We start from the raw sequence: 27,492 nt of genomic DNA, 5'->3' as shown, positions 1-27,492 counted from the left end.
AAGAACCCCCTGCTGGCCTTTCAAACACCTCTTCCATCAGCAACCCAAGCTTTGATTATCTGTTATATAATACTTTTCGTGTGTCTGTTTTTCTTTATTTAATTAATATTCTAATTATAATAACTCAGACCTTCCCATTTACACTATATGGACAAACGTACCCTTATGATTGATTTCTGTTGTTTCAGCCATAGACATTGTTAACAAGTGCATAAAATAAAGCATGTAACCATGCAGTCTCTTTTGACAAACATTGTCTGTTGAATGAGTCGTACCGAAGAGCTCCAGCGACTTTAAATATGGCACTGTCACAGGATATCACCTTTGTCACAAGTCAGTATGTGAACTTTCAATTTTGGTAGATAATCCCCGGTCAACTGTAACTATGATTATTGTGAAGTTGTAGCCTTGGAGGAACAAGAAAAAGTGGTAGACCACACAAACATAGAGTGGGGCTGAATGGCATATAAATCGACTGTCATCGGTTTCAGACTGCCTCTCGAGGCAACCTCCTCCTAAGAAATGAGCTTCATTAAATGGCTTTCCATGGACAAGCAGCTGTACACAAGCCTAAGATCTTTATGCACAATGCCAAGCATCAGCCAGAGTGTTGTAAAGCACTACAGCATTGGACTCTGGAGCAATGGAAATTTGTCCTGCAGAGTGGAGTATCACACTTCACTCTCTGGCAGTCTGATGGTTGTATCTGAGTTTGGCAGATGCCAGGAGAAAGCCACCTTGGAATAGTGGAGGCTGTTATAGCCATCAGGAGGGGTTAGGGCGGCAACTTTTAATGCTTGCGGTTTTAGAATGGGATATCCAAGTTTATATAGGTGTGAAGGTCAGGTATCCACATACTTTTGGCCGTATAGTTTGTCTGTTATCTAGTGTCTTTCATTTCTCTCACTCTGTTGTATAGTTTCTTGCATATCTTTCTTTACTCAATTTACATACAAATTTTAATAGCTCAAACCCCACCCCCCGTCATTCTTAAAGTGCTAAAATCGTTACTTACAGCGGTCATCCAGAATCTATTGTAGAGTTTACTCTTTGTTTTTGTACATTGCAGACAGGATAGGCACTAGGTTTACAATAAAGGAGAATGGACTGGGTTCACATAGTATTAACTTCTATAGATGCTAAAGACTTTAATGGATCACCTTATTACTTATTCCATATTGTTCTTATTACATAGCAATAAAGGATTCAGGGAATTCTTACCTTAGTTTGTACAGTGAGTAATACGGCAATGCACTGGACGGGCTTTGATTTATTTCCTTAAGTATTTTTGCTGGAAGGAAACCAACTAGTTTACAAAGTAGCAGAAATGTAGAAGTCATTTCCACTCCCAGTGTCACTTGAGGAGGAGTGCAGTGTTGTACATTGCCAAGGAGATCTTTTTTTTTTTTCTGTCTCTACCTTTCTTTCTAATACAGTTCCTTTTAATAATAATAATAATATTTTCACACAGAGACCCACCAGAAGATGTTAAACTTCACAAAGTAACACAATATAACAAAATAAATTCCTGTTTAAGGGTATTCAAATTTGTGCTTCCTTGAAATGAACAATAATGCACATGCCTTACTGCTAAGACTCTTAACACCTGCATGATTTATTTTTTGTTAACTCTCCCCTCTAACAAGATGCCTAGCACTACACCCCCAGCCACTCAAAGGGAACAAGATGGCGTGTCTGGATGCAGTAAAGTCTGGATTCTTTAACTTCTGAGCAGCAGGGGTCTAGACAGTGTGGAGAAGTGTGTGTAAAATAAAGAAATTAGCCCCAGAGCCCTAATCTCTTCAAAGTTGTTTTTTCCTCATTTTTTTTTTCCCATCTCTCTAATGAGCTTTTTAAATCCTTTTGGCTGTTTTATAGTTTTCTCCGTCAGTACTGCTAATTAACAGTACAGCAGTAAGTAGGTTGTGGGAGTACTTGCCCAAAACCTAAAGTTAGTTGTAGAAAACGCATTGCCTCTGCACAACACCAAGAGATAAGAAATTGTTACAACAAGGATTTGTCTTTAGGGCTGCTCACTGTTGGGAGATTGACTGACTGACTGAGCTTCCTGAGGTCGCAGGCCAAAAGGAAAAAAAAAAAGGTGAAATTTATTAGTTAATAAATACTCATATTGAATCATTAGTCATTCTGTAGCTGAAATATATACTTTATAAAACAGCGCTGAAAGGAAACGATATTTCTCTCTTGATACTCTGCTGTAGTGAATGAGCGCTCAGCTTTGAACTTTAAGCCCTGAGGTTGTGGGTTCAGATCTGAGCGAGTCGCTTGTTTGTGCCCCAATTTGAAAAAGTAAAGAACCAGTTGTATTTCTCAAGCGTTAAGTCGCCATGGATGGAGGCATCAGAGCATTGCATTACATTTACTTAACTGTTTTTTTCACCCAGACGTTCCCTTGATGGCTTTTTCACACATGGTGCTATGCAGGCGATGTATGCATTTGTTCTTGGCTAGTGCTTTACCATTGAGGTGGTATATGTGCGTTGTGCCTTTTTTATACATGAGTATGGTCGGTATGCATGTTTGTATTATTAGCGCTCAAATATTTAAACAAAGATAGTAAATAGAAGCACAAATAGCTTAAAGCACAAGCTTAGTATCTTTGAAGTCACTTTGAAGCCCTCGAAATCCTTTATATTAAAAAAAACTGTCTCATTGTGGCTAACAGTTGTGGGAAATGGGACATCAAACTTGAAACAAAAGCCTTACGTTTTTTTAAGCATTTCATTGAATTTATTAATCAAACAACATTCCACACAAGCAAGTCGAATTGTACAAAACTAGGTTAAAAGTCTTAAAATTTGACAGATGCGTTCACTTTGAGGTGACAGATTCTGGTTTCATATAACATGCCTTCTACGTTTCAGAGGTATGTTTCGAACAACAAACCCAAGCTGGAAGTAATTAATTTTTATCACAGATGCTTGGCACTATCTTTACTGTTTACAGCAACTGGGCTAGGTGGAATCTTCGTGTAAACAGCCTCTGTAAAGGGAAAAGCCAGTAGGAAGCACTCTGGGGTAAATAATCAGGAGTATTTTGGAAATAAAAAACATCGCCTGTAGCTGGTTAACACAAAATTGCCTTTCATGTATAATAGTTTTTGAATGCCAAAGCAAAATGGAAAAAAATACCTTCATTTGACCACACTTTAAAGAACCCTTGTACTTTAATGTCTCCAGAACTCCATAGTTCATAATGGTTGGAAAACACGATGGGCACATAACAATATTAGAACATTTAGGGAAATTTTGATTAGAACAAGCCATTCAGCCCAACAAAGCTCAAAAATCCCGTTTGCCTAATGTCTCTAAAATAACACCAAGTCGAGATTTGAAGATCCCTAAAGACCTACCGTCTACCACACTGCTTTATAACTTATTTGATGTGTCTGTAATTCTGTGTCAAGAAATACTTAAACATATTTGTGTGAAATGTACTGATGAGTGTGTTCTCTGTGTTAACTAATTTTAAAGTAACAGCCCGGGTCTGCTGTAGTAATTACTTTAATAATTTTAAATGCTTCAGTCATGTCACCACTTAATCTCTGTTTGCTTAACTTGAAAAGGTTAAACTCCTTCAATCCCTTATCCTAGCTCATACAGTACCTCTCTGCCCTCTAATTAGTCTAGTTACTCTGCTGTGGACTTTTTCTTGTGCCAAACTGTGCACAGTACTCCAGGTGAGGCTTCCCTGATGCATTATATAACTTGAGCATAACCTCCCTTGACTTGTACTCCACACATTAGGGTGCTAGATACAGTAAACTTGCATCCTATTATCCACCTTAATTGCTTCTGTCCAATGTTGATGTAGATAGTGATGAGCCCAATTTGACTCCCAGGTCCTTCTCATCAGGAATACTTTCAAGTTTCAGACCACTCATCATGTATTCATATCTAACATTTTTACTTCTTACCTATAATACTTATTCCATGAATCTGCCCAAGTAACAAACTGCAGCCACCTATGACAAAGCTGTCTCATCCAGGATTAAGTTTACTGTTTTTTTTTTCTACTGGAGGTAGTATACCCCAATTCTGTGACGAGGAAAGCATTCTTTCTTAATAGGCATTATTTTATGTTTTCTGTATGGACCTGCTAAATGCCTTTTTTCAGGGTTACTTATTTCAGGCTGCAGAATGTTCAGTTTTAGTTTGTTATGTAAAATAAATACGTTCTACTTCAGTTCAACGTGAAATTTTAGAAATACTCCAAAAAAACACAGCAGCTAACCAACCATTAATAATAACCATTTTTCTGCCCATATTATAAAAACTTACCAAGTCTTGTACTCTGTTTTAAGCATGTTCAATTGGAATTGAGAAAAAAAACTATATAGTTGTCTAAAATTAGAATTATACTTTTATGCCATATTGCCTAGACCTAGGCTTGCTATTGTGTGCCATGTTAAAGATCGACTTCTCCCTGTGGTTTATAATAATTAGAATGAAAGCTTAACATTTATTTTGGTTAACTTCTGGCAGTCATGAATACATGTATGTTCTTTTTTTTTTTTTCTTAGATATCCATTTCTTTTGTGTACCAGTACAGATGCTAGTTATTATTATTTATTTTTTTATTTTTATTTTTTTCCCTGCAGGTGCTCTTACAGTTGGCCTAGTACGGCAATGTCAGACCATCCATGGACGTGACCGGACGTGCATCCCACCACGGCTCCCACCCGAATGGGTCACAACTCTCTTTTTCATCATTATGGGCATCATATCATTGACTGTCACATGTGGCTTGCTTGTTGCATCTCACTGGCGAAGGGAAGCCACAAAATATGCACGATGGATAGCATTTACTGGGAGTAAGTTTAGTTCACTTCCTGTTGTGTGTGATTATGTCAATGTTTTTCTTGCATTTAGGGCACCACTGCTTTCTCACGTACTATTATTTAATTCTTTGACGTATTAATGCTGTCATTCTGCCATACCAGGAATTTCCAAAACTATTGATTTTCTTTTTTCCGAGGCCTTTCTCACTGTGAGTGTTACTGCTCATTTTATCTTTAGTTAAGTCATAATTTATGGTGGTGGTTGTTATTTATTCAACTTTTATAAAAAAAAAATCAAAATTTTGTCCTTGTGGCTAATCTAATAGCAGTAATTGGAACAAAAAAACCTCCAGTCATTCTTCGTTTTCACTGGCAGCCTTATTTTTATTAAGTCAATTTAAACTTCATATTTTGGGTGGACAGATTGACATTTTGCTGCCTAGTTCATTCCTGAGCCTAGAATCTGCTGTCCTCACTTAAAAACACTAAGCTGGCCTTCTGGGCCTCCCTTCAAATAGGGAAGTTTGCTCTTTCTGTTAGCCTCTTCTGTACACTTCTTGTCTTTTAAAAGAGACCCTGCTTCAGATGTGTACTGGGTTAACTGTTTGATTTCCTTAGAAATTCAATAACACAGGAGGGCTTTCAGAGCTAAAAGTGCTGCATCTCCGGAACAGAAAGAGTCAGTTGAAGTGATCTGGGCATGAAGCGAAGATACCGCATGTTCCCATATTTGTCTTCATGGTCTTATGCCAGTTTGCAAGAACTGTGTGTGTGTGTGTGTGTGTGTGTGCTGAACAAGGAATAAAAAAGGGAGCAGCAACAGATGGCAGACTTCAGCTCCCCCTGCTGGTGGTTCTCACATTGTTAACATGTTTGTGAATTGTTTGAACTGCTTTATATGGTGATTACAAGATGGATATATGCAGTAGCCCATCATTTTCAGATGCAGTGCAGGAAGGAGAGTGCTATAACATTTTCCAGAACGCATTACTCCTTATATCCATATGACAGATTTTGAAAGCATGGGGGTTGAAAAGCATTTACTTTGACGGGAAGATGCAATGGATAGAACAAGTCCTAACAGCAGTGGTAGTTATTTAAAAAACAGCTTTTGCTTTTTAATTTTTGGTGTGGGGAGTATAATGTTCTTATTTTTTACTAGCAGTTCATTGTAGATGCGTACCATTACCAATTTTCTTTTATGTAATAATATGTAAAGAAACTGTTAACAGGCTGTAAGCATAGTTTATATATTTGTATGTACTGTGTATTCAGTATAGCATTTATATAAAATCTTTATTTGAGGTTTTGTTAAATACTGTCATATCAAAAAATTGTCTCAAACAGCTGGAGGTAAGGGGTATCTGGGCACATGGCCAAGGGAGATGAAAAGATCTTTGTAGTGTAATTACAAGAGCTAACTGTCTGCAGCAGCCATGTTCTAGTGGCTGAACAGGTTCCTTGTCCATGTTCCAGGTGCTGCGGAAGCCACTGTGCAGTAGCACAGTCCACAGGAGCGTATGGTCTGTCAGCAAGGCCAGACATAAATATTAGTTAGTGTCTGTTCAGTATGTGGTCAGCTGGAGAGGCTGCCCAATTTTTCAAGCAGACTTGAGAAACAGAATCTGCTTTCCAGTGGGGAAACTTTTTTTTATTTTATAAATCATAATTTTAAGTATTTGCTGGCCTGTGGGTATGAGTAATTTCCAGTTGTATTTATTCTAACTAAACCGAAGCAAAATATTTCTACAGTCTACATCACATGCAGTGCAGGACCCCAGACAGAAATGTTTTTATTAAATGAGACACCACATTTGAACCTTTTCACCTTTGTTCTCTGTGACCCTAACCAAAAAAAAAGCTTTTTAAAACAGTTGTTTAAATGGTAAAGAGCAATCTGCTTTTTTAAAAGGACTACATGTTGTAAGGCTGTTGAATACTAAGTGCATACAACAGCAGATTATTTTGTGTTTCTTCACACAAAGAATAACATTTACATAGTGGTAGACCTACACTGCACTTGAAATGGTTAAGTCCAATCTAAGTATGAATATCACATGTTCTTTAACTCTTTAACTTTTTTTAATACCGTTCTCAAACCTGCTTAATCTAGTTCAGAGTCCCAAAAAGCCAGTGTCTAGTAGTATCCGATAGACTCCAGGCACTATTCCAAAATGGGTTCCATTCACATAGGGTCAGTTTAGAATCACCAGTAACCCTAACTTGTGCATCTTGAATATGTTAGATGAAATTTCATACAGACAAAGGGATTAAGTGCAAACTCCACAAAAACGACTACTGTGTGTTGTAGGTGTCAATGTTGTGCAATAGTTAACACTGCTGCCTCACATAGCCAGTGGCCTGGGTTTTGAATCCAGTGTTTTCAATACGCACAATTTTTGATAAAGATCCAGAAAAATAAAACAGAAGATTTTACTCCCTAGTCCTGCAAAAATGCTACAAAATGATTTCCTTGATGTTAAGATCTAGCTGCCTAGTGTCTAGTAGATAGTCACAGATTTTATAGTACAGTTCACTTTATCCATCTTTTAGGCCCTATTTTTCCATTAGAGAATTATAGAATCATAGTAGCACTTAGGGGCAGGTTGGGTAACAGTACAGGCCTAAATTCCTAGATGTCTTGTCAGCCACTTTCAGAGCACATTTCACTCACAATTGTCCAGTGATCCTAAAGGTAATGTTGTATCACACGATTTCTAGTCATGGAAAATATCAAGACTTCCCAGCTGCAGCCACTGAATTTGGTGCCGCACCATGTCAACATAAAAACTGAAAATCGCTGGGCATGTTATGTTTAAAGACAAAATGTCAACCTTCTAACACAATCGTGCTTGCATGTTTCTGAAACGGCCAGTAACGCGCTGCCTGATGGAGCCAGAACTGAACGAAGAGTGAACAGGATCAGTTGCAGTCTTGCACATTTTTTTTTTTTTTTTTTTTAATTTCTGTTGCAATTTTTATAAAATGAGACCTCAAACAGAAAAGCTCATCTGGTTGTTAGGTACAAAACACCAGCATTCTTTATTCCTTGGCACTGCGTTACATGAATTGTAGTTCTTGATGAGCATTCATTGGTCATCTCTCATGCACACTAAAGACAAAATGTCCTTAATACTGTTATATTTTTTGCATATTAGAAGTAAACAGGGGCATACAACATTGTCACAGTCTTTAAATGTTCATACATTTTTTTTTTTTAAATGTCTGTCTTGTGTGTTGTTTGTAAGAGTAAACTTAACGATTTAATGTGCTGGTGTTACCTTTCATTATTGTTTCCTGAGCCTGTGAAGAAAATTTCCTTCACTCCTTTAATTAACTCATATTTTTCATTAACGGGTATATGCCTGCCACTTTTCTGTGTGCATTCTTTACTTCATCTACAGTTGTATGCAAAGTTTGAGTCCCTTGGTCAAATTTATTTTGCCTGATCCCTAAAGCTAATGCCACCCTGACTAGAAGTCTCATCATGTACGTCCAACATACAGAGTGTAGTTGCTGATCTCCTTGTTGATCCGTGTTAGTTTACATGACAAAAAAATTGCTCGCTAGTCTTGTCAAATTTAGTGACTCCATGGTGATTTTCCATCACAGTCATGCTTGACTGTTTTTGTGGCAGCCAGTAATGTGTAGCCAGCCAGAGCTGGTGCTATCCAGAGAGTATGATGACTTCAGTGGTAAACTTGGCTCTTTTTTTTTTTTTTTCTTATTTCCATTCTATCATGGTACATAAAACAGGAAACCTCAAATAGATGAGCTTCCCTTCGGTTGGTTGTCATCTTTGCATTATATAATTCTTCCAGATGAGCATTTATTACTTATGTCTCATGTCCTCAGAGCCCACCCTGCAACTAAAGACAAAATCAAACCTGTCTGGGTGAGTCGTGAACTAGTTGGAGTGAGTTACAGGTGCATCACATTGCACAACTAGCTTTACAGGAGTGTGCCGCTGACTATTTCTAACTTGCTACGGTTATGTAAATGAAGGCTACAACTGAGAATAACTGGAAAAGTCATCTAATGTGATGTGGCATTCAGTGACAAGAAGTTAGTACAACCTCTGTACAGTATGACATGTCCCCAAGTATACAATTACTGTTTCATTTGTGACATTTAACAGATTGAAAATACAAAACTGTGATTAGAGCTTTATGTAAAATTTGGGCGCCTATCCATTTATTAGTTTTAAGGCTTCAAAACTTGATTTTTCTTGGCAGACCATAAATTAATCATGATGAAAACAACTCCTGAGTTGATTAAATACTATGACCCTTATAACCTCTCAGCGAATTGCACCTACTTAGCAACCATGGACTTCTCCCAAAGCACACAGGTGACTGAGAACTTGAAAGTAAAGGTAATTGACTGTTTCAAGTCAGGCAAAGCCAGTAAAAGATAGCTAAAGGCTTCCAGCCTGGAAGTTCATTTGTCAGAAATATTAAATCAATACTGGATCTAAAAGACCCAGAAAAAAATAAAATGAACTGGTCAGTCATTTGAGGCTGAACCCACATGTCACTACAAAAGAAAACTTGCATGACACCAATGTAGTGCTTCATAGTCCCACTGTATTGTGTTAGTTATACAGAAATAATCAGCATGGAAGAGGTGTGAGAAGGAAACTGTCTCCTCACAAATGACAACATTTGAAGTACACAAACCGTATTTGGATAAATCAGACTTCAAGTTTTAAGTGTTGTGGCTTGAAAAAACAAAATTGTTGTATTTTACCACAATTGCAAAAGTTGTATTTGGAGAAGACAAAAGATTAAGCAATTTTTATTAGGTTATTTTTATCAGTTGAGCAATTGGGGGAAGAGTTTATGATTTGGGTGTTGTGTAACAGTTAGTGGCACAGGAAATATTGTGTGGCTGGAATGATTCTTAGAAGCTAATACCAAAGGGTGAAAATATTAAATAATGTAATTAAATAACCAAACAATACTCTAGTATCAACCAGCTAAGTTCTTATGAGAAGGAAAGAGAGTTTTCAGAATGGCCTTCATAATCTCAAGGCTTAAATGTTGTTAAAATCATACTGTGCATGCAAGAACACAACAATACGTCTGAGGTGCAAAAACAAGAATAGAAGGACATGTAGCTGGCTAGAAAAAACATTTAGAGGCCTGTGTTTTTGCCAAGAGATGATAGAAGGTACTGACGCGGTACTTCTGTTCATACTGCATTCACTTTTTTTTTTTTAATAATGTAATGGGGGAAAACAAAAATGTAATTTTAAATGTGTAACCTGTGGCACAACACAATTGGTTTAACTTTCACCCAAGTAGCAAAATTGAGATTTCCTCATATTTGTATACATATATACTAGTATGTGTGTATTTGTCTGTGTGTATGTATATATTATATACATAATATATGCACACTAGCTGTGTAAGCCCATGCTGTAAAAAGCCTGGGGTCCTAGAAACTATTGAAATCGTTAAAAAAAAAAAATTGAAATGTAGAGATGTCAGGTAATTGAAAGGAACAACTAAGGGCATCTAACTCCTAGGAGGATTCGTTTTGCCGACTTCCTTGCATCTCTTGTGCATTAGCAGTGGGAGGAAAAGTAAAAGGGATACCGTTTTGCCGATGATAGCGGCTAAGCGACTTTGGAGGTTTCGTTTTGCAGATGTGCTCGCCTCGCTTGTGTTATTAGTGGCTAAGCGAGTTTTCTGTTTCCTCTGAGGTGGAGCCCTTACCCCGAGTCCACCTGTCACTTCCGGGCTGGACAGATACACACACTTCCAGCTGTAGATGTTTATATAAATATATATGTGTTATATATGAGTGAGATACAATTGAGGGAGAGGAGAAGCAAAGAAAAGTTGGTCCAACTGGACCATCCAATTTACTGCAAGAGTCCAAAGAAACAGAGCAAAAATGAATGCGCAGTGTCACAGCAGAAATAAGCAGTAACTGTCTGCCCTCTTAGCTACTGTGGCTTCTCAGATCTGCTCTCTCTAATGGGTCTGGTTTGGAGAGTTCCATAATGCATGATTATGTTTCTCTGATGGAAACACCATCTTCCCAGAGCACTCGATAATGAAAAAAAAAATATATATATACATACACACACACACACACAAATGCATTGTCCCAACCGGAAACAGCAGGGTTTAGCCGACAATCTGAGTGGCTTAAGTGCCCTCACTGGGTGGCTTCAGCAGAGAAAAGAGAGAGTACTGCTAGCATTGACCTATCTTGTCTGAGCCTGCCAGGCGATCCTCATTCGCCCACGTTTGACAATGTATAGATAGATACTTGCGTATACATAGCTTGTCAGTGATGTGTAGTGGGAATGTATATGCACTTTTGGGGGTCTCGGGTGGCCTTGGGGAGTTGTGTATCTGTAGAATGTAAGTATCAATGTATAATTAAAAAAAAAAAAAAATCTTGTGTAGGCACAGTATCTTGAAATGTCCATTTAAAAATGTGATTATTTGAATATCCACATGTGTGAGGAGTAATACCTGAATATATTATAAAGAAAACAGAGAAACCAATTGAGTTTTTCTTTTTTCCCCAATTTTAGAAAATATTTAGTTACAGAGGTTTTAAAAGTCTTTGACAGGTAAATACGTTTCTCACTTAAGGTTTAAATTTCAGTTTCACTTCTTTGTATTCCCCTTTTTTACATGTACTCGAAATGCTACAAGCTTTCCTTTGTAATATTGTTCGTTATGTCATCATTATGAGGGTTTTGTAGCACAAACTTTGCATCAGTGAAACTGGAGCATCCTTTGCATGATTTACGTGCCCCCAAAACATTTTGCCAGCTTCCTGTGGCACAGTTGATTTACTGAGTGCTGTGTTCATAACTCACAGGATGGAGAATTTGTAAAGATGCACTTTAATGTTGGGAATGTGATTATTAAATTGTGCATCATGAAACAGCTTGAGGGAAAATGAGTTTGAAGAAATATGAGTAATTTGGCATGTGCTAAATTATTAAATATTTTTTCATGCTAATATTGGGATAAAAGTTGAATGAAGCAAAATGTGTGAAGCATTTGCGTACAGTTAAGGCAAAGATAACTTTTGTTTAAAGCCGTAAATTCATTTCATTTCCTCTCTGCAGGTGTCTTTAGAACTGTGACATTACAGGCACACATGTTGGTTGACAGCAGTCTCTTCCTTAGCAATTAAGCCTCTTTTTAGGATAGAAGTGTGTCTGACCTAGATACAGCTCTGATTAGGTTCTGAAGAGGCAGGCTAAGGGGATTCTTTTTGGTGTGTGTACAAATTGGTGGTTTTATTTAACCTAAAATTTCAATCTTATATATATACAAATTTGTGAATTTCCCCTTGGGATTAATAAAGTGTCTGTCTGTCTAATATAAAATTTCCAGTGCCATTGTTAGTGAGTGCTGCATTGTACAGTTGCCACAAGGCTTTTAGTAAATAAATAAAAATAATGGGGTTTAATTTAACAATGAAGAACCACCTATTGTGAACCCCAATGTTTTGCATGGAATTCCACCTAGTTCTCAACCCTTTTAGTTCAAGCTTCCTGTTGCCAGCTGACTCTCTTAGAGCTAAGACATTTTTAATTGGTATGTGTCAAGATAATATGAATAGCATATAAGCTGTATTTCATTCTGCAGTATAAGAGACTTATCCAATATTGCATAGCACATAATATGGAAGCAATATGTTACATTATCATACATATAATAGCTTAGCTCTGTCTGTCTTTGGAAACTGCTAGCAGGCACTTTTGGCTTTTAGGTAATACCAGGTAAGATGGGTGCCCTTCAGGGCTTTGTTCATTACTGTCCAACCATCATCATGCCTGAAGGCTTTGCCTAATGCTGAATAAGAGATCCATTCAGTCTTGTTACAATAACAAGATAAACTGCATCTTGACAGATAAATGAAGCATGGTACATTTTTAAAATTATATGCAAATGTGCATAATAACTAAAAGGAGTTCAGCCTAACCAGAGTGGAGAATATTAAAAAAATGTAAAAGCTCAGAATTGAATCTGCAAGGAAATGGACAAACAGGAAAAGGCCAACTAAACTGTCCACTGCACTTCATAATACCCTGTTTCTTTTTCAAAGCTCAGCATTTTAAAAGGAGAAAAATGTGTTATGTAGGAAATTAAACAGTACACCTAAATTAAAATACACGCACAAACAGTACACCCAAATTAAAAAACACGCACAAACTATTGGACAGGATCTTTGAGCAGATCAAAAGGAATTAAGGGAGACAAAGAACATCTCGGTAAGCTGAATTGTATTAATTTATGTGACTTGTCACTTGTAGGCCTTTAAAGTCGCTACTGAAAGCCTAATTGTAGCATCACAGAAAAATAAATGAAGTATGCATATTCATTAAAGCCAATTGGGGAAATTGTCAAGGAAAATAAATAATTTTGGATACCTCCCTCCACAGTAGTAAATTATCTAGCACATCTGTAATTAAAAAAAAAAAATCCTTAGGGTTTTTTAATGTCGCTAATCACATGGTTATCAGATTTAAATCTTTAGCCAGTAAGTATTAGATATTACTGCTGTGCCCAAGAATTTATTGGTCTATTATAGAAGTACATTTGCACAGGTGGATAGCCTGACGTGACATCCTTGGCATTTAGCTACTCAACTTTAGACCATCTTTACCTTGCGTCTTCTCTATTGCTGGACAGGAACAATGTTCGGGTGAGGGTAGACCACTATCTACGATTTAGTGATGACAGGGCAATGAGCCATATACGAAAGCTCAGATATGGCATACAAATGGGGGCCAAATGAAAATACAGCTCATGTGCATAAACTTTTACCCTCGAATGGAACACCACTAAGTGCAAACTGATGTACTGCACTCTTTAATTCATCACATAGGCGACACATCAACTGTTGTTCAGTTCTGATAGGTTGTTTATCTTTCTGTCATGAAAGAAATTGGTAAATTGAGATTCCATTCATTTTCTACTCGGTTCACCTTGTCATTTTTATCTTTGGCATTCGCTCCACTCCTTTTTTTTTTTTTACAGATATAAAATCACAAGTCTGATTTTTGTATAAAGTTTAGAAAATTAATTAATACTGATGAAAGGGGTCTTTCATAGACTAAAACTAGAAATGAAGAAAACAGTATCCATCTATGCCAGAAGAGTATTGTGTAACAGCCATATGCCTCTCTTATTGTCATGGTTTATGGTGGTGATTGATTTTTATATTGCATAGAAAATCCCAGGAATGCACCAGGCCTTGACGCAGCTCGCACACAAAACACAAGAGCTAAATAAATAATTGTCTTTCATTTTTTTTTTTTATTTAACTAAAGCTAAATGATAAAATAATTAAACAAATAATGCACATAAAGAAACCACCCAAAAAACATTATGGTGATAACTAACTAAACACATACAAATAAGCCCACAAGACAACACCCACTAATCGATGAGTACACACTGTTTAAAGCACATGCTAAAGATGATGATGACGACGACGACGATGATGATGATGTTTTCCAAAACACACTAAAACCCACATATTAGTAAATGCATGACACAGAACATGAATCCGGGGGGTGTTGACTAATCCCAGACATATGGATTATTGTAATCCAAATGTGTTGCAGCAGCAATGAATCGAAGAGAAACCCACAAAATGGCGATCACCGCCTTACAACTCCCTTTTAATTCTAGCACCTTATCGCCTTTCTCCCAGTAGCCCTACCGGGAGTGACACAGTGATTCCGGGACTGCTAGGAATTACAGTCCTTTTCAGGTAGACCTGCTACACTTGCTTATTTACTAGAAGATGGAAAAGAACTAAAATTTGAAGATCTGAATATCTACAGCATAATGCACATGTTTTTCAATCTGCACCAGCTGTGACACTCTTGTCATTAATGGTTTTCTATATAATGAGTTAATTTCCTATATTTAATACTAAGATTTTTTTATTTTTGTTTTAGAATTGTAGTAATGCAGGTAAAATGCATTTCTCCCTGTAACACCAAGCTACTTAAACTGTCTCACACCATTACAAGTGTGTTGGGGTTCCCTTTTAAGATTACAAGTGTTGGTGCCTAGGCACCTGAAAGTCTCCTCTTGATAAATAACTGAGTGTTCTTTTGCTTTGCTTCAAGTCCACCATAACCTCTTTTTTATGTTTAATTTCAGATAATACTGACTATAACGTTTATCCTGTTTTGTCACATGGTGCTTATATAGCCCCTCAAGACTATTATCATTCACAAATATGATCATACCTACATTGTGTGGAAGTAAAGTGTAACCACTGATGTGCAATGAATAAACGAGCGTTGATAAAATACTCCCAAGTGCCATCCATTCTTGGGTCAGGAAACTGGAAATAGTGTACTTCCGCTTCACTACCAGCTTCTTATCAAAAAAGGAAATCCAGTAGCTAATAACACAAGCACTGGTTGATGAACCATTGTGCATCTGTTGGTCAGAAAGCTTAAGACAGGTAAACATGTTAAAGACAGAGAAGTTGTCATCAGAAAGGACCAGGGCTTACATGCAGTGTTTCTGTAGATTTGGAAGCATATCACTGAAGCTCCAGAGGACAATTCACTGAGCAACTGGCCCTGTAGACAAAATGACTCCCAAGTGTGCACTCAAGTCAAATTTTATTTCTCACATTAAAAATTATACATACAATATAATATATAGTGAAATACTTTGTAAATTTGGATTGTTAAAGACTGGGATAAATCAGACTTGTCTGATGAATCTCTGTTTCTGCTGAGGCACTGAGCACATTCTTAGGACCACCGTCTTAATACTGTGTAGGGCCTCCTTTTTGCTGTCTTTGTGGCATGGATTCCAGAAGATGTTGGAAACATTCCTTTGAGATTCTGGTCCATGCTGACTTGATTGCATCATGCAATATCAGCACATACCTTCAACCACTTCCCAAAGGTGTTCTGTTGGATTCAGATCTGGTGACTGGGAAGGCCACTGAAGAACACGGAATTTATTATATTCATGAAACCAGTGTGAGATGACTTTTGCTTTGTGACATGGTACAGTGTCATGCTGGAAGTAGGCATTTAAAGATGGGTAAATTGTTGCCCTAAAGGGATACACAATATTCAGATAGGTTGTGGCATTCAATCGATGACTGATGATAACGGGCCCCAAGTGTCCTGAAAAAGTTTCCCACACTATTATACCACCACCAGCCTGGAGTGCTGACACAAGGCAGGTTGGGTGTGTGGGTTCATGGATGTTGATGCCAAATTCTTACCCTACCATCTGTGTACAGCTGCAGAAATTGAGTTCATTAGACCAGGCTACATTTTTTTTCCATTTTCAGTAGTCTAGTTTTGATGAGCATGTACCCACTGCAGCCTCAGAATTCTGTTCCTGCCTGGCAGGAGTACAACTTAAAGTGGTTTTCTGATGATGAAACTCATCTGCCTCAAGGTTCAACATGTTGTGCATTCTGAGATGCCTTTCTGCTCACTATAGTTTTGCAGAGTGGTTACCTGCTTTACCATAGCCTTTAGCCTTTCTGTCACCTCAGGCCAGTCCGGCCATTTTCCTCTGATCCTCACCAACAAGGCATTTCTGTCCACAGAACCAGTGTTCAATGAATTGTTTTTTTTTCCCTCACCATTCTGAGTAAACTGCTGAGACTGTTGTGCATGACAATCCCAGGAGATCAACAGTTAAAGAAACACAACAACCTGCCTGTCTGGCAACCAACAATCACGCTACAATTGAAATACCGAGATCATATTCTCTTGTTTGATCTGGACATTAACTGAAGCTCCTGACTTGTATCTTCAGAATTTTAGGTAGTTTTCTGTTGCTACATGATTGACGAATTAGATAATTGCACAGATACAAAAGGTTGTTCCTAATAGTCTGCTCAGTGAGTGTATATCAGACAAGTAGCTGGCTGTGGCAGACGTTGAGGCCACAGCTGGGTTGAACTTTGGCCTGTCCATTTTAATTTGGCTGGAAACTGACCTACAAATCAGTTAGCAGTCTGTTAAGATTATTTCTTTGTGGTAACTTGTGTAATTCAGCATAAAAAATATTTTAAGACCTAATACTGCCCCATTTAAAATGAGGCAGTCATTCATCATAATGTGTTTTTTTTATCTGAAGAAGTGAAGCATTTCCCTTATAAGGTATTGTCATTTACAATTGTTTGTTTGATTTAGGTAACACTCTTGACTCACAAATGTGAAATGAATTTGGTGGGTTCCGCCTATCTTGTGCCCAAGGTTTCAGGTTCTAGATTCATGTAGTAATCCTTCCCTGTACCCACAAAGAGTGTAAACTATGTGTATGGTAGTAAACATTAAATATGTCTATATGTGTCATACATTGGATATCTATCATATTTATCTAACTTTTTTTTTTTCTTTTTTTCAGTGGTCCTTTTCTGCATGGCCGCCCTTATATTCCCAATAGGATTTTACATCAATGAAGTGGGAGGACAGCCATATAAATTACCGAACAATACAGTGGTGGGGTCTTCATATGTACTCTTTGTCTTATCAATTTTCTTTACAATAGTCGGACTGCTGTTTGCAGGGAAGGTCTGCTTGCCTGGCTAATGACTCAGATACCCTTATTATTATTATTATTTTTCTTTTTTTTTTTTTTGTACAAAGCTGTTGGAACAAATGGATTTTTTTCACTTTAACAATATGAGGTACTTGAAGAAAACAAAGGGATTGACAATAAGCTATACCTGCACTAGAGGTTTTTTTTTTTTTGGTCCTATTTGTTCTCACTATGCACTTTGGAAGGAGAAACGAAGAGCTTTTTCCGCAGGCTCAATGCGGTTACTTCAGGGGCAAGGTGTGAAGCATCCTTATAGAAACAGGTCTGAAAAGATGCTTTCCTGAAGGCAGAAGGAAGACCAATCAAATATCACCCTTTACTGTACCTATTGCTGTTTATGTTATAGATTTTTTTTATATATATATGTATTATCTGTGGACTTGCAACTGTCAGAAGTATTTAAAGAGTGATAGGCCAGAGGATTGCTGGACAAGTCCAAAAGTCCAAGTGAGGCTGGCCTCACTATTCAGAAGATTATCATTCTGTTTGCCTTTCTTTATCTAAAGGAGCCCCCCTATGGTTACTCGGTCTTTTTCGTTGATAGGTCTATAGTCAAGATTACTTTCTTTTTATACTTCCTGGGACAAAAAAAGGTGACTTTTTTATTGTCAGATGTTATATATTGTATATACATTCAGTGCTAGGCGTACTTTTTGCTTTGCTATAAAAAAAATAACAAAACAAAAACAAACCACTGTGTTGTGTACACAAAAAAAGCCTCTTGTCGAAAGCCATTTCTCTGAAGACATCAGAGTTGGAAAGATCTTCAGTTACCTCATTCTTTATAAAGGCGCTTGTTCTCAAAATTTGTTTCTCCCACCCCCAAAATTCAAACCAATGCTACCATAAGAGGCTCTTTTATTTTTATTTATTTTTTATTTTTTTTGAGTATAAATACTGTAAGCAAGCCAGTTTATCACAATATGATGATTTGTTACAGAAAGATGAAGGTAAAGGTCAGTTTAACGTTTATTTCAGAAAAGTATTAATTTATGTGCAGGCTTCTTACAGACGCCTTTCTGCTGCAGACGGAGGAGTTTTAAACCAGCTTTGAACAAAATGAGTATTTTGCTGAGCAGGTCAGCAGGCATCTACACTCTTTAGTAACAGGTTTACAGACTTTTTTTTTTTTTTATTATTTTTTTATTATCATTAAATTGAAAGTGGGTAACAAAGGTATTACAAAACACACTATTATGAAACCGATCGTTTTATTTTTGAAAGCAGCCAAATAGGGTAGTATTTTATGACAATCTGTGTTTAGCTCAGTTGTCATTAAACGGTTTTATTTTATTGTTTAAAAACCCAAACATTCTATCAAAGGCTGAGCTGTGGAATATAAATCAGAATATCTGCATTCTGAGAATGCTTGTAGCAAGGGGACAATTTCAACTAGTTACTCAGATTTGTCCAGAGTAAAGCAAGCTGGAGCTTGTGATGAAGACCTGCTTAATGTCGTACCTCAGCAGGTTAAGTGTGTTATTTTTATGGTCAGAAGACCATGAGTAGAGCAGAAAGATATAAATGTGTAAGAACAGGGACAATAAGTTAAATTTCCTCTGCTCCAGTTCATCTTTTAACATAACGACCAGTATTATCTTTTAAGTTTTGCCCCACCCTACCACCATCACAACCCCCCACCTTTACTGTTTTTTTGTTATGTTCGGTATTGTATGCATTTCACTTTGGTTCAAAGAAAGGAGCATTGCAAGTGAGATTGCAGCATGTTCATTTTATCCCGTTTTTAATTAATTGACATACAGTACAAAGCCAATGAATTCTGTGTATTCCATGGTTGCAACTTTGGTATTCACTCAAGAGTTTACTATGAGAACATTAGATTAACGGAGGACGATTTTCCTTTTGTCTTAAAGACAGTAATAACCGCCAAGTAATTATGATGGTAACAAACACTGTACATGTACATTTAAAAGACAAAGGAAAGTGTTTCCTACACATTGGCAGGCTACATGGTCTTATTCTGTAATCGCTCAGCCTTGGAAAGGCAAATTATGTGAAAGGGGAATGGAGCACACATTACAAACTTGAGGAAGGGATCAACAGGAGTGCTCCCGCCGACATGATGCCGTGGAATAGCACAGCAATTTGTGCAGTGGTCACCTTTGTAGTCACTGTGAACTTGTAGGTGGGTGCCTGTGTTTAAATAGCAATATCTCGTACTTGATGAAAAGCTCATTCCTGCAGCCCTAGTAATTCTAAAAGTCAATGCCCCATGCCAAGTAGCGTGCCAATAGGATGGTGGCATTCACTGGCTGATCGTAACATAAGCAACCTTCAGACGATTCTCTACTCCTTGCCAAGAATCTGTAGTTATTTAAAAGGCAACATGTCATTCTAGAAAGCCAAGTGTGTGAGAACCAATGGCCTACCCTCTTAATGGGGGTAACGGGTTAATCAGATTAAGAATGAGCAACAACAGCTGAGTCTGAAGATGATACCCCACCCTGGCTGTCTACTCCACTATCATCATCCTTTGATATGAGCTGTAGAACGGCAGGGGTTTGTCAAGATGCAGATTTTTGGAAGCCTGATTGTATCTTTTTTTACTTTTTTCAGACAGTATGTTTTGGCTGCAGCAAGTTTCCTCAATTTATTTCCAGTCCATGTTAAATTTTTTAATTTTTGTAGTTCTTCAAGGGAATGTCATATGGTAGGTTGCTGGGATGACTTGTTGACGTTTTTGTGATGCTTTCTGTTGCTTACCCACCATTGACAAGTATTTTGGAAATAGGTGTGCTTATGGCACAAGCTTGTTTCCATTTTAAAAGTTCATACACAATGGACACAAGGCACAGATCTCCGAAATGCTGAGCTTGGGACACAGTTTTACATATTTATGTAATTGTAGATTTGGCCTGTGCTCCTAATGTGATAACCTTTTAACCCTTCTATTTAATTAAAAAAAAAAAAAAAAGATAGCGTATGCAGCATTTGGATGGCAGAACTGTTGTTATTGTCATTCAGGTATTTTCCTCTCCTTCAAAATCCCTTCCACGTGATGGTGGAATCTCTAGAAAAACATGATAGCATCTGCCTTAACTCTGGTGACACAAGTCTGCGCTAAACTCTTCTATTAAATGCTTTGCGTGTGCCAATTGCAAGGATTATTAACCAGTAGGCTTTTTTTTTGTGTGTGTTTAAGGACGCCCTGATGTGTGCTGGCTTTCGGAAGCCAGCTTTATTTATTTATTTATTTATTCGTTCCTTACACACCTGGCGTTTTTTTCAGCTTTTCCAAAGTTCAGAATGGATCCAAAGGTGCTGTTGGATCTGAAATAACCAAATGCTATTAATTAGCCTCCTGCAGTCTATATATAGTTGGGTAAAAATTTTCTTGTGATTTTTTTTTTTTTTTCTTTCCCCCTTAAATCCTTTCCTGTATTAACTGACATAAGGTGGCAAAATGTTGACTTATATATTGGGAGAACTATCTGTATGATCTGTGACGGTGGAGCATTGGGGAGACCCTTATTATCTATAGGGGACACACAGCCCTATACCGGGAACATATTTGCCAAATTGGTTTACATCATTTGCTCTCCTTTTAGTTGTCGTCGTCATCATTTCTACCCTGTGTGTGAGTAAGGAAACACAATGCCTACACCTGACACTTCCTCAGCCTAGAAAGTGATGTGGCGTGTTATGTGTTCATGCTGAAAACCCTCAAAAAAAAAAAAAAAAGGTATTGCTGTTTTGGAGTGTGAAGAGGCCTGTGTCGTCCACCATGTCGTGTAGCGTGTGCAAAAGTGCATTCGTTATACCCACCTGTCTTATCATTTGGAGTCAATGCCCCCCCCTTGTCTGCATCACATCTCATGCGTGTGGAGATGCCACCTTAGGACTGTTCAGTTTCTTTATATGTGTAAGGAAGGCGACTCTTTTAGTTTACTATAATCTTTCATCTGTTCCCATGTTTGTGACCGAGGTGGGGTTAACCACTGACCATTTGATCCTGTCATGCCCTTTAATCATTTCACCTGGACTGTACTGAGTTGTATAAATATTAAAACTCTCATTGGTGGGGCAAATCTGGGAGAATGTTGTCATTATTGAAGTCTGTCATTCCCTACAGAGCCCTAAAGCTGCCCTCCTCTTGTAAATCGGTGACGAGCACAGCCTGATGTTTGTGGTCTGCTACCATTTTCATATCTTTGTTAGGAGGATGCCATTTTTGGTTTTGATCAGCTATGAAAGTGACGGTGGGACCGAGACCACATTACCTCCCAGAATGCCATGTGCTTTGGTTAAATTCAGTTTTATTCGACATGTTTATAGTTAACACCGTTACATTCGTTTTGGCTTTTTTTCAGTGAATGCTTGGGTTAGGGGGGGCAGTTGTGCATGTGACGGGGATTTTATTTAATTTAAATTATGTCTGTCTTCATAAATGAATAGCATTACCAGCATTACCAAAATGGTTAATAAGAATGAAAAATGTTGCGTCTATGAAAGTGTACATTTCCATATGAACTTCAAAAAATATACTATCGATCTATCGATCAATCGAAAGATATTAGTGTTGGATTGGTACTAAAATTTAGACTTTGGTATCGATACCAGAATGGTAACCAAGCAAATGACAGAAATTTCCACAGCCGTCTTCCTGCTCCGCTGCACAATCGTGCGCCGCTCTGCCTTGCCGCATTCCGGGACTCAATACAGGGGTTTCCTTGGAGCCTACACTGCGTTTGTATTAATATATGCATTAGAAAACTGGGGTCCCCCTTTGTGAATTGAGCTAGATGGTAATATTGGGGTGGAGGGAAGTTTCGATTGTGCTTAAAAAACGACCCAAAGTGAGGATACTTGAAAACTACAATTTACTTTTGTTATCAAAATGAACAAAACACTGGTACCATAACATTTTAAAAATTAGGTTTTTCTGTACTTTCTCAGTACTTGTGTACCGCACAACCCTAATATATATACACACACATTGTATAAAAGCACGCAAAGTGGACTGACTGAGCATGTGAAAGAAGTGACGCACATGGCATTTTATAACGGGCCCTTTTGCTGGGTCCCAACATTTCTTTGCTTCTAGACTGAAGATTCCCAAAATATGATTCACATCTCTTTACAGGGGGCCACCACAATGGGTAGTGCTGATGCCTCGCAACAAGATCATCAGGGTTCAAGCTGATATGTATGTTAGGAGGCCTTTGATATTTGTGACTGGCTGTGTTCACCCTGTCATGGGGTGGCATCCTCTCCAATGAGTGTTCCTCCTGTTGAGATAGGCTGCAGCTCCTCTGGATAAGAGGGTTTAGAAAATGGATGGATGACCTTACCGGCAGAATCCTGTCCTTGGAGTCCGGCTATCCCCAGTCCTTTATTCCTTTTTCTTTTTTTTTTCTTTTGAGATATTGGGAAGCTGCAGCCCATCTAGGTAGGTGTCACCCCTGCCAGTCCGTTGCATGACAAAAACACATGCCACACTAATGTTGTTAAGCCAGCCAGTTTGGAGTGTTGGAGAAAGACGGACGAGCAGTCAACGTGCCAGTTTTGGATTTTAAACTAAGTGTCCATTTACTCTAAAGGAAAACTGCAGATGTATAAAAGCACCCCAAATGTCCCACTTCTACCAATTTGATCCATCTTGTGGTGAAGCTCAAACTTTAGCAGTGATGTGGCAAAGGGGCTAAGATGTAAGGTTCAGGTGCTTGTCCATCTTCATATTCTCTGTGTTGAGTGCGTTTGTTTCCATAGGGTCCCCCATTATATTAGCTGGCTGTCGTTGATAAAGATGAACAGGAACCCAAATAGGTTGTGCTCACTTGTCCAATTTTTAAATTGTTAGCAAGACAGTCGCATACATTCTAATGATCATTTATGGACTCTTCAGGCCGATGAAGGATATGAGTGTGCATGAGAGGACTGGCATTTCTGAACAAGAAATACAAACTAGTTATTATATAACCACAAGCGAGCAGGTTTGTGCAAAATCCCAGGCTGTACGGTTTCTTGTTTTGGGGAAGGGGGGAGGTGTGGGGTCGAGGTTGTGACACAAGACCCATCATTTCAAAACAGAAACTAATGACTATAAAAGTTGACTTTTTTTTTCTCCACCTGTATTTTGTTATTGAGCAACTTTACCAAAATAAAATGTCTACTAAATGACAAAACCCTTGTCTTGTTTTGCTTAAATTTCACCAGAATGGTGAAATAAATTGACTCGCTGGACAGCACAGTGATTACCTTTCTGTTTGACCATTTACTGACCTGTTAGTAAAATCAGGGTCACTAGGAGGCCACAACTCTTGCTGAGTGGGGTAAGAAAATGAATTAGGGTGTGAATTAAATCGAAGGAATCTGTTTGCTGAAGCCATTTTGTTTGGACATGCAAGAAGTCGAAGTACGTAATGCTAACCTGTCATTAATGGTGCTCCTTGAACACATTACCCTCTTATCTAAACTCCATTGTTGATGGTATCAGTATATCACTCTCTAGTGTCTGAACTCTTTTTTTTTTTTTTTTTTACAGAGTACTTATTATCTAGTCCAGTAAAATTCTTACTTGCATGTGCTAATCAACATATACCACGTCGCCACTCAAGTGCCACAATGAGTAAGGAGAACTGCCCGATCTCAAAGTTTCTGTCTACCGTACCTGAAAAGTCTATATATATTTTTATATATATAAAATGTATGTCATTGCAGTTTCTTAACAGCATGTATATGCTTGAGCTGTGGCAAATGCTCCTGTCCAACTGTCTTCAGAGTATTCATTGCCACCATTGTGTGGTTCTGACTACATTCGCATGGACGCCGCCAAGGGGCATTACAGGAACAGCTGAGCCATTTGGTGAGTACTGCCGCCACACCCAGAAGTGCTTCTGGGTATCCTATAAAGGGAGCCAGCTGCCACTTCTCTCTCTCTTTCTCTCTCTGTCCCCCTCCCGACTCTGGCTCCCAGAGAAGTGTGTGGTGTGCTGTGTTTGTGCTTTATCTGTGCTGTGCAGGTGGGAAAAAGGGGGAATGGGTTTCCCCACGGGGAAAAAAAAAATTGTGTGCTTAACTTGTGTCCTGTAGCAGGAGCGGCGTATGTATGTATGTATCTATCTATCTATCTATCTATCTATCTATCTATCTATCTATCTATCTATCTAATATAGCACCTTTCCTATCTATCTATCTCTATCTATCTATCTATCTATGCCATTCATATCTATCTATCTGCTCACCAATCCCCAGGCGGTTCTGCCACTCACAGATGTACAATTTAAACATTTTTATTTTCATGGTAATTGTTAAATATTCATAATAGAACTAACTATTTTACATTACAGCAAGTAATTAACCATATTAAAAAATAGTAAAACATAATAATTTGAAAGTAAATTATGTTTCATGTTGCTCTAGTGTTATTCATTGCGTTATACGATTTCATTTTGTTTGGCTTTAAAATAAACATGCAAATACTTTTTAAACTTACACTTTTAATGTAAAACTTAAGTAAAAAACACATTTTTTTAATTACATTTTCATTAATATCACATTGAATTTTGATTCTGTGTGTTGGACTTTGATCGTGACAACGCAACATATAACTGCCCGTGAGTGAATTTTGGTTTTCTCTCTATTAAATAAAATTACTTTTTCGAATGTTTGTCTCTATGATTTGTTAATTGTCTTTTCAAAAGCTACTCTAACCAGAATCTGTAAATGTGTTAATTTGAATGGCATATCAAGATCACTTTTGGTGTCTCATGAAGAACCCCTGAAGATGTACTACATTACCTTTCTTGGATACATCCTTCTTTCTACAGTAATTCGGCTGCTGGAAGACCGGACGGGGTTAACGGTTGTAGATATTGTTGATGTTTTCATCTTCCACACCATCACCACCAAATGTTTCAGCACAGTCTATTGATGCACAGTTAACCAATTTGCCGTGTAACCGATCAACATTTTTGCAGTTAATTAATTTGACGTCATGGTTTCTTGGTGCTAGGATTGCCCGTGTACTCATTTCTTCTGTTGATAACCCTTTGTAATGAAATTCTTCAATAAGATTTGGACATAATATGTCTTCTTTAATTGGGAACTTAAAGTGAGGAAAACATTAAAATTTATAAGAGCTGAGAGCGCAGGAACTGTGTCTGACAAAAGGATTTACACAAATGAGAGGGGAGAGGACCACGGGCGTAGGCCGTGAACCGGCAATGGTTGAGAGGAGGGCGGGACTTGAAAAAATCTCATGGCCAAAGTCTCACGGGACTTGGAAAAAATCTCTTCAAAAAAGTCTTGTTGCAGGATTTTTTTTATGTAATATTAATATCTATATATATATATATATGTAGAGATAGATAGAGATAGATATATCGTCGTGCTACATTTTCTGACACAGCTAGACGAAAACAACTTTGTGACGCTGATGCTAAATACTCGCAGGCAAATCCACAAGTTAATGCTGGGAATGCCTGTTAAACGTCTTCAATTCACGAGTAGCGATTTGGGTAGTGATCACTTCGATGAATGAAGCCTGTTATCTTTACAACGGTTCACAAACACGGAATGTAAGTTGAACACAACACGTCCTCCAAATACAAACCTGATTGAAAGAAATAATGATAATCAAATCCTTGATGACAGCAACACTCATCACTCATAACAGTGACGAAACAATTACATTGACAATCATGTCACGTTATTTTTAAAATGTTTCCTTTTCTTTTTCGTAACTTCTTTAACACACTATTTCTCGGCTGTGAAGCGCTGGTATTTTGCTAGTCTATATATAAAATCCCGCACAGTCCACGTCTCGAACGCCAGCACGTGTCCTTCTCGTCCCAACCTCCTGCTCTTTTTTTCGGTCTTCTGAGTTTTCACGCTTTTCCCTTTCTGCTTCATCACCCACTGAAACAGTCTCAAGCACAACTGCCTTGATGACCAATAATGAGTCTACTAATAAATATGCCAAAGTTTTAACAGTAAATCAAGACAATAAAGGATCGATAAGTGAAGCACATAATATTTGAGTGCTGTATTTTTCATAACAAAGGTCCAAATGATCTTCTAAAGTGCTTCACCTCTAAAACTCTCTTTAGCGAGTTTCATGTTTCGTCGTCACCAATAAACCTTGGTGTCCATTTCACGAAACGATGCGAAACTTTTCTGTTTCCGTCATCGGTCCTCCAGCCCCAGTGTGGGAAGATGGCCCGGCCCATCCAGATGCTTCCAATGCATTGTGGTTAAGGTGGTCTATCGATATCATCATCGTGGGGATAAGCGATGTCCGTGTGTCTGTTAGCAAGTCCCTTCATCTACTGGAAAAAGTTCACAACACAAAGATAACAGCAGCACTTCTTCTACACACCACTGGAAGACAGCTTGTCGCTTTATTCTCTCATCCATTCTCGGAAGTCATTGTACCTAATTTTGGGGGGCGGGGGGGGTTGCCAGAGCCTACAGCCTACGCTCGACAGGCTGCCAATTCATTGGCATGGATGAAAGCTTTTCGGCGGCCGTAACAAATGTAACGGTGGGCTTGGATTTCACAGCCCTATTAAGAGATCTCCAGATTGTTTTTCCTCAGGCCTGTCCTGCTCCCCTGCTGAGCTCCAGAGGCAACTTGACCACATTGATCTTCGTCGTTCTCCTCCTCTGCGTGTAGCGGCCCCCCCGATCTCGGCTCTCCTACTCTCTTCATATCCTCCCCCGCCGCGCTGAGTTCAGATGAGTCACTCTCTTCTCGCTTGAATGTACTGCAGCCCACCATCACCACCACCACCACCACCACCTTCCCCTCCCCCGCCCCGCCATCAGCCCTGTGCCCCCTCACAAAGCTGCTGATGAAAACAGAAGCTGAAGCCCATCCTGCCTTTCGATTGTTCCTAACATCCTTCTTGGAAACTGAACACCGGCCCAGTGGAGGTAATCGGATCACGATAGGATGACACGCCGCAAAATGTGGGGGCTTACACAGCAAGCCTTTTGTTATTAAATGGGAATGCCGCAGATAATGGGGCCTGATTGTGCCTTCTGCTAATTTCTCATTTTCACCCTTTAACCCCAAATGGCCTTCTGTGAAATTTCATACGGCGCCTGCCAGCCTGCGATTGTGTCTCTGCACATGCGAGAGCT

The 27,492-nt window shown here is 38.4% G+C and overlaps 1 protein-coding gene across 1 annotated transcript in view; it reads left to right on the top strand.

Moving 5' to 3' along the window:
- Positions 1-21,087, top strand: part of LOC120542021 (uncharacterized protein C16orf52 homolog B) — a 72,272-nt gene extending 51,185 nt beyond the window's left edge. The window contains exons 2-3 of the mRNA XM_039774102.1: positions 4,622-4,834; positions 17,191-21,087. Coding sequence (XP_039630036.1) covers positions 4,622-4,834; positions 17,191-17,375 — 398 coding nt within the window. The 3' untranslated portion in view covers positions 17,376-21,087. The remainder of the gene's footprint in view (positions 1-4,621; positions 4,835-17,190) is intronic.
- Positions 21,088-27,492: the final 6,405 nt, after the last annotated feature.

This window comes from Polypterus senegalus, chromosome 13 (assembly GCF_016835505.1).
Source record: "Polypterus senegalus isolate Bchr_013 chromosome 13, ASM1683550v1, whole genome shotgun sequence".
In the NCBI taxonomy this organism is placed as follows: domain Eukaryota; kingdom Metazoa; phylum Chordata; class Cladistia; order Polypteriformes; family Polypteridae; genus Polypterus; species Polypterus senegalus.
This window is presented reverse-complemented; position numbering and strand designations above follow the sequence as displayed.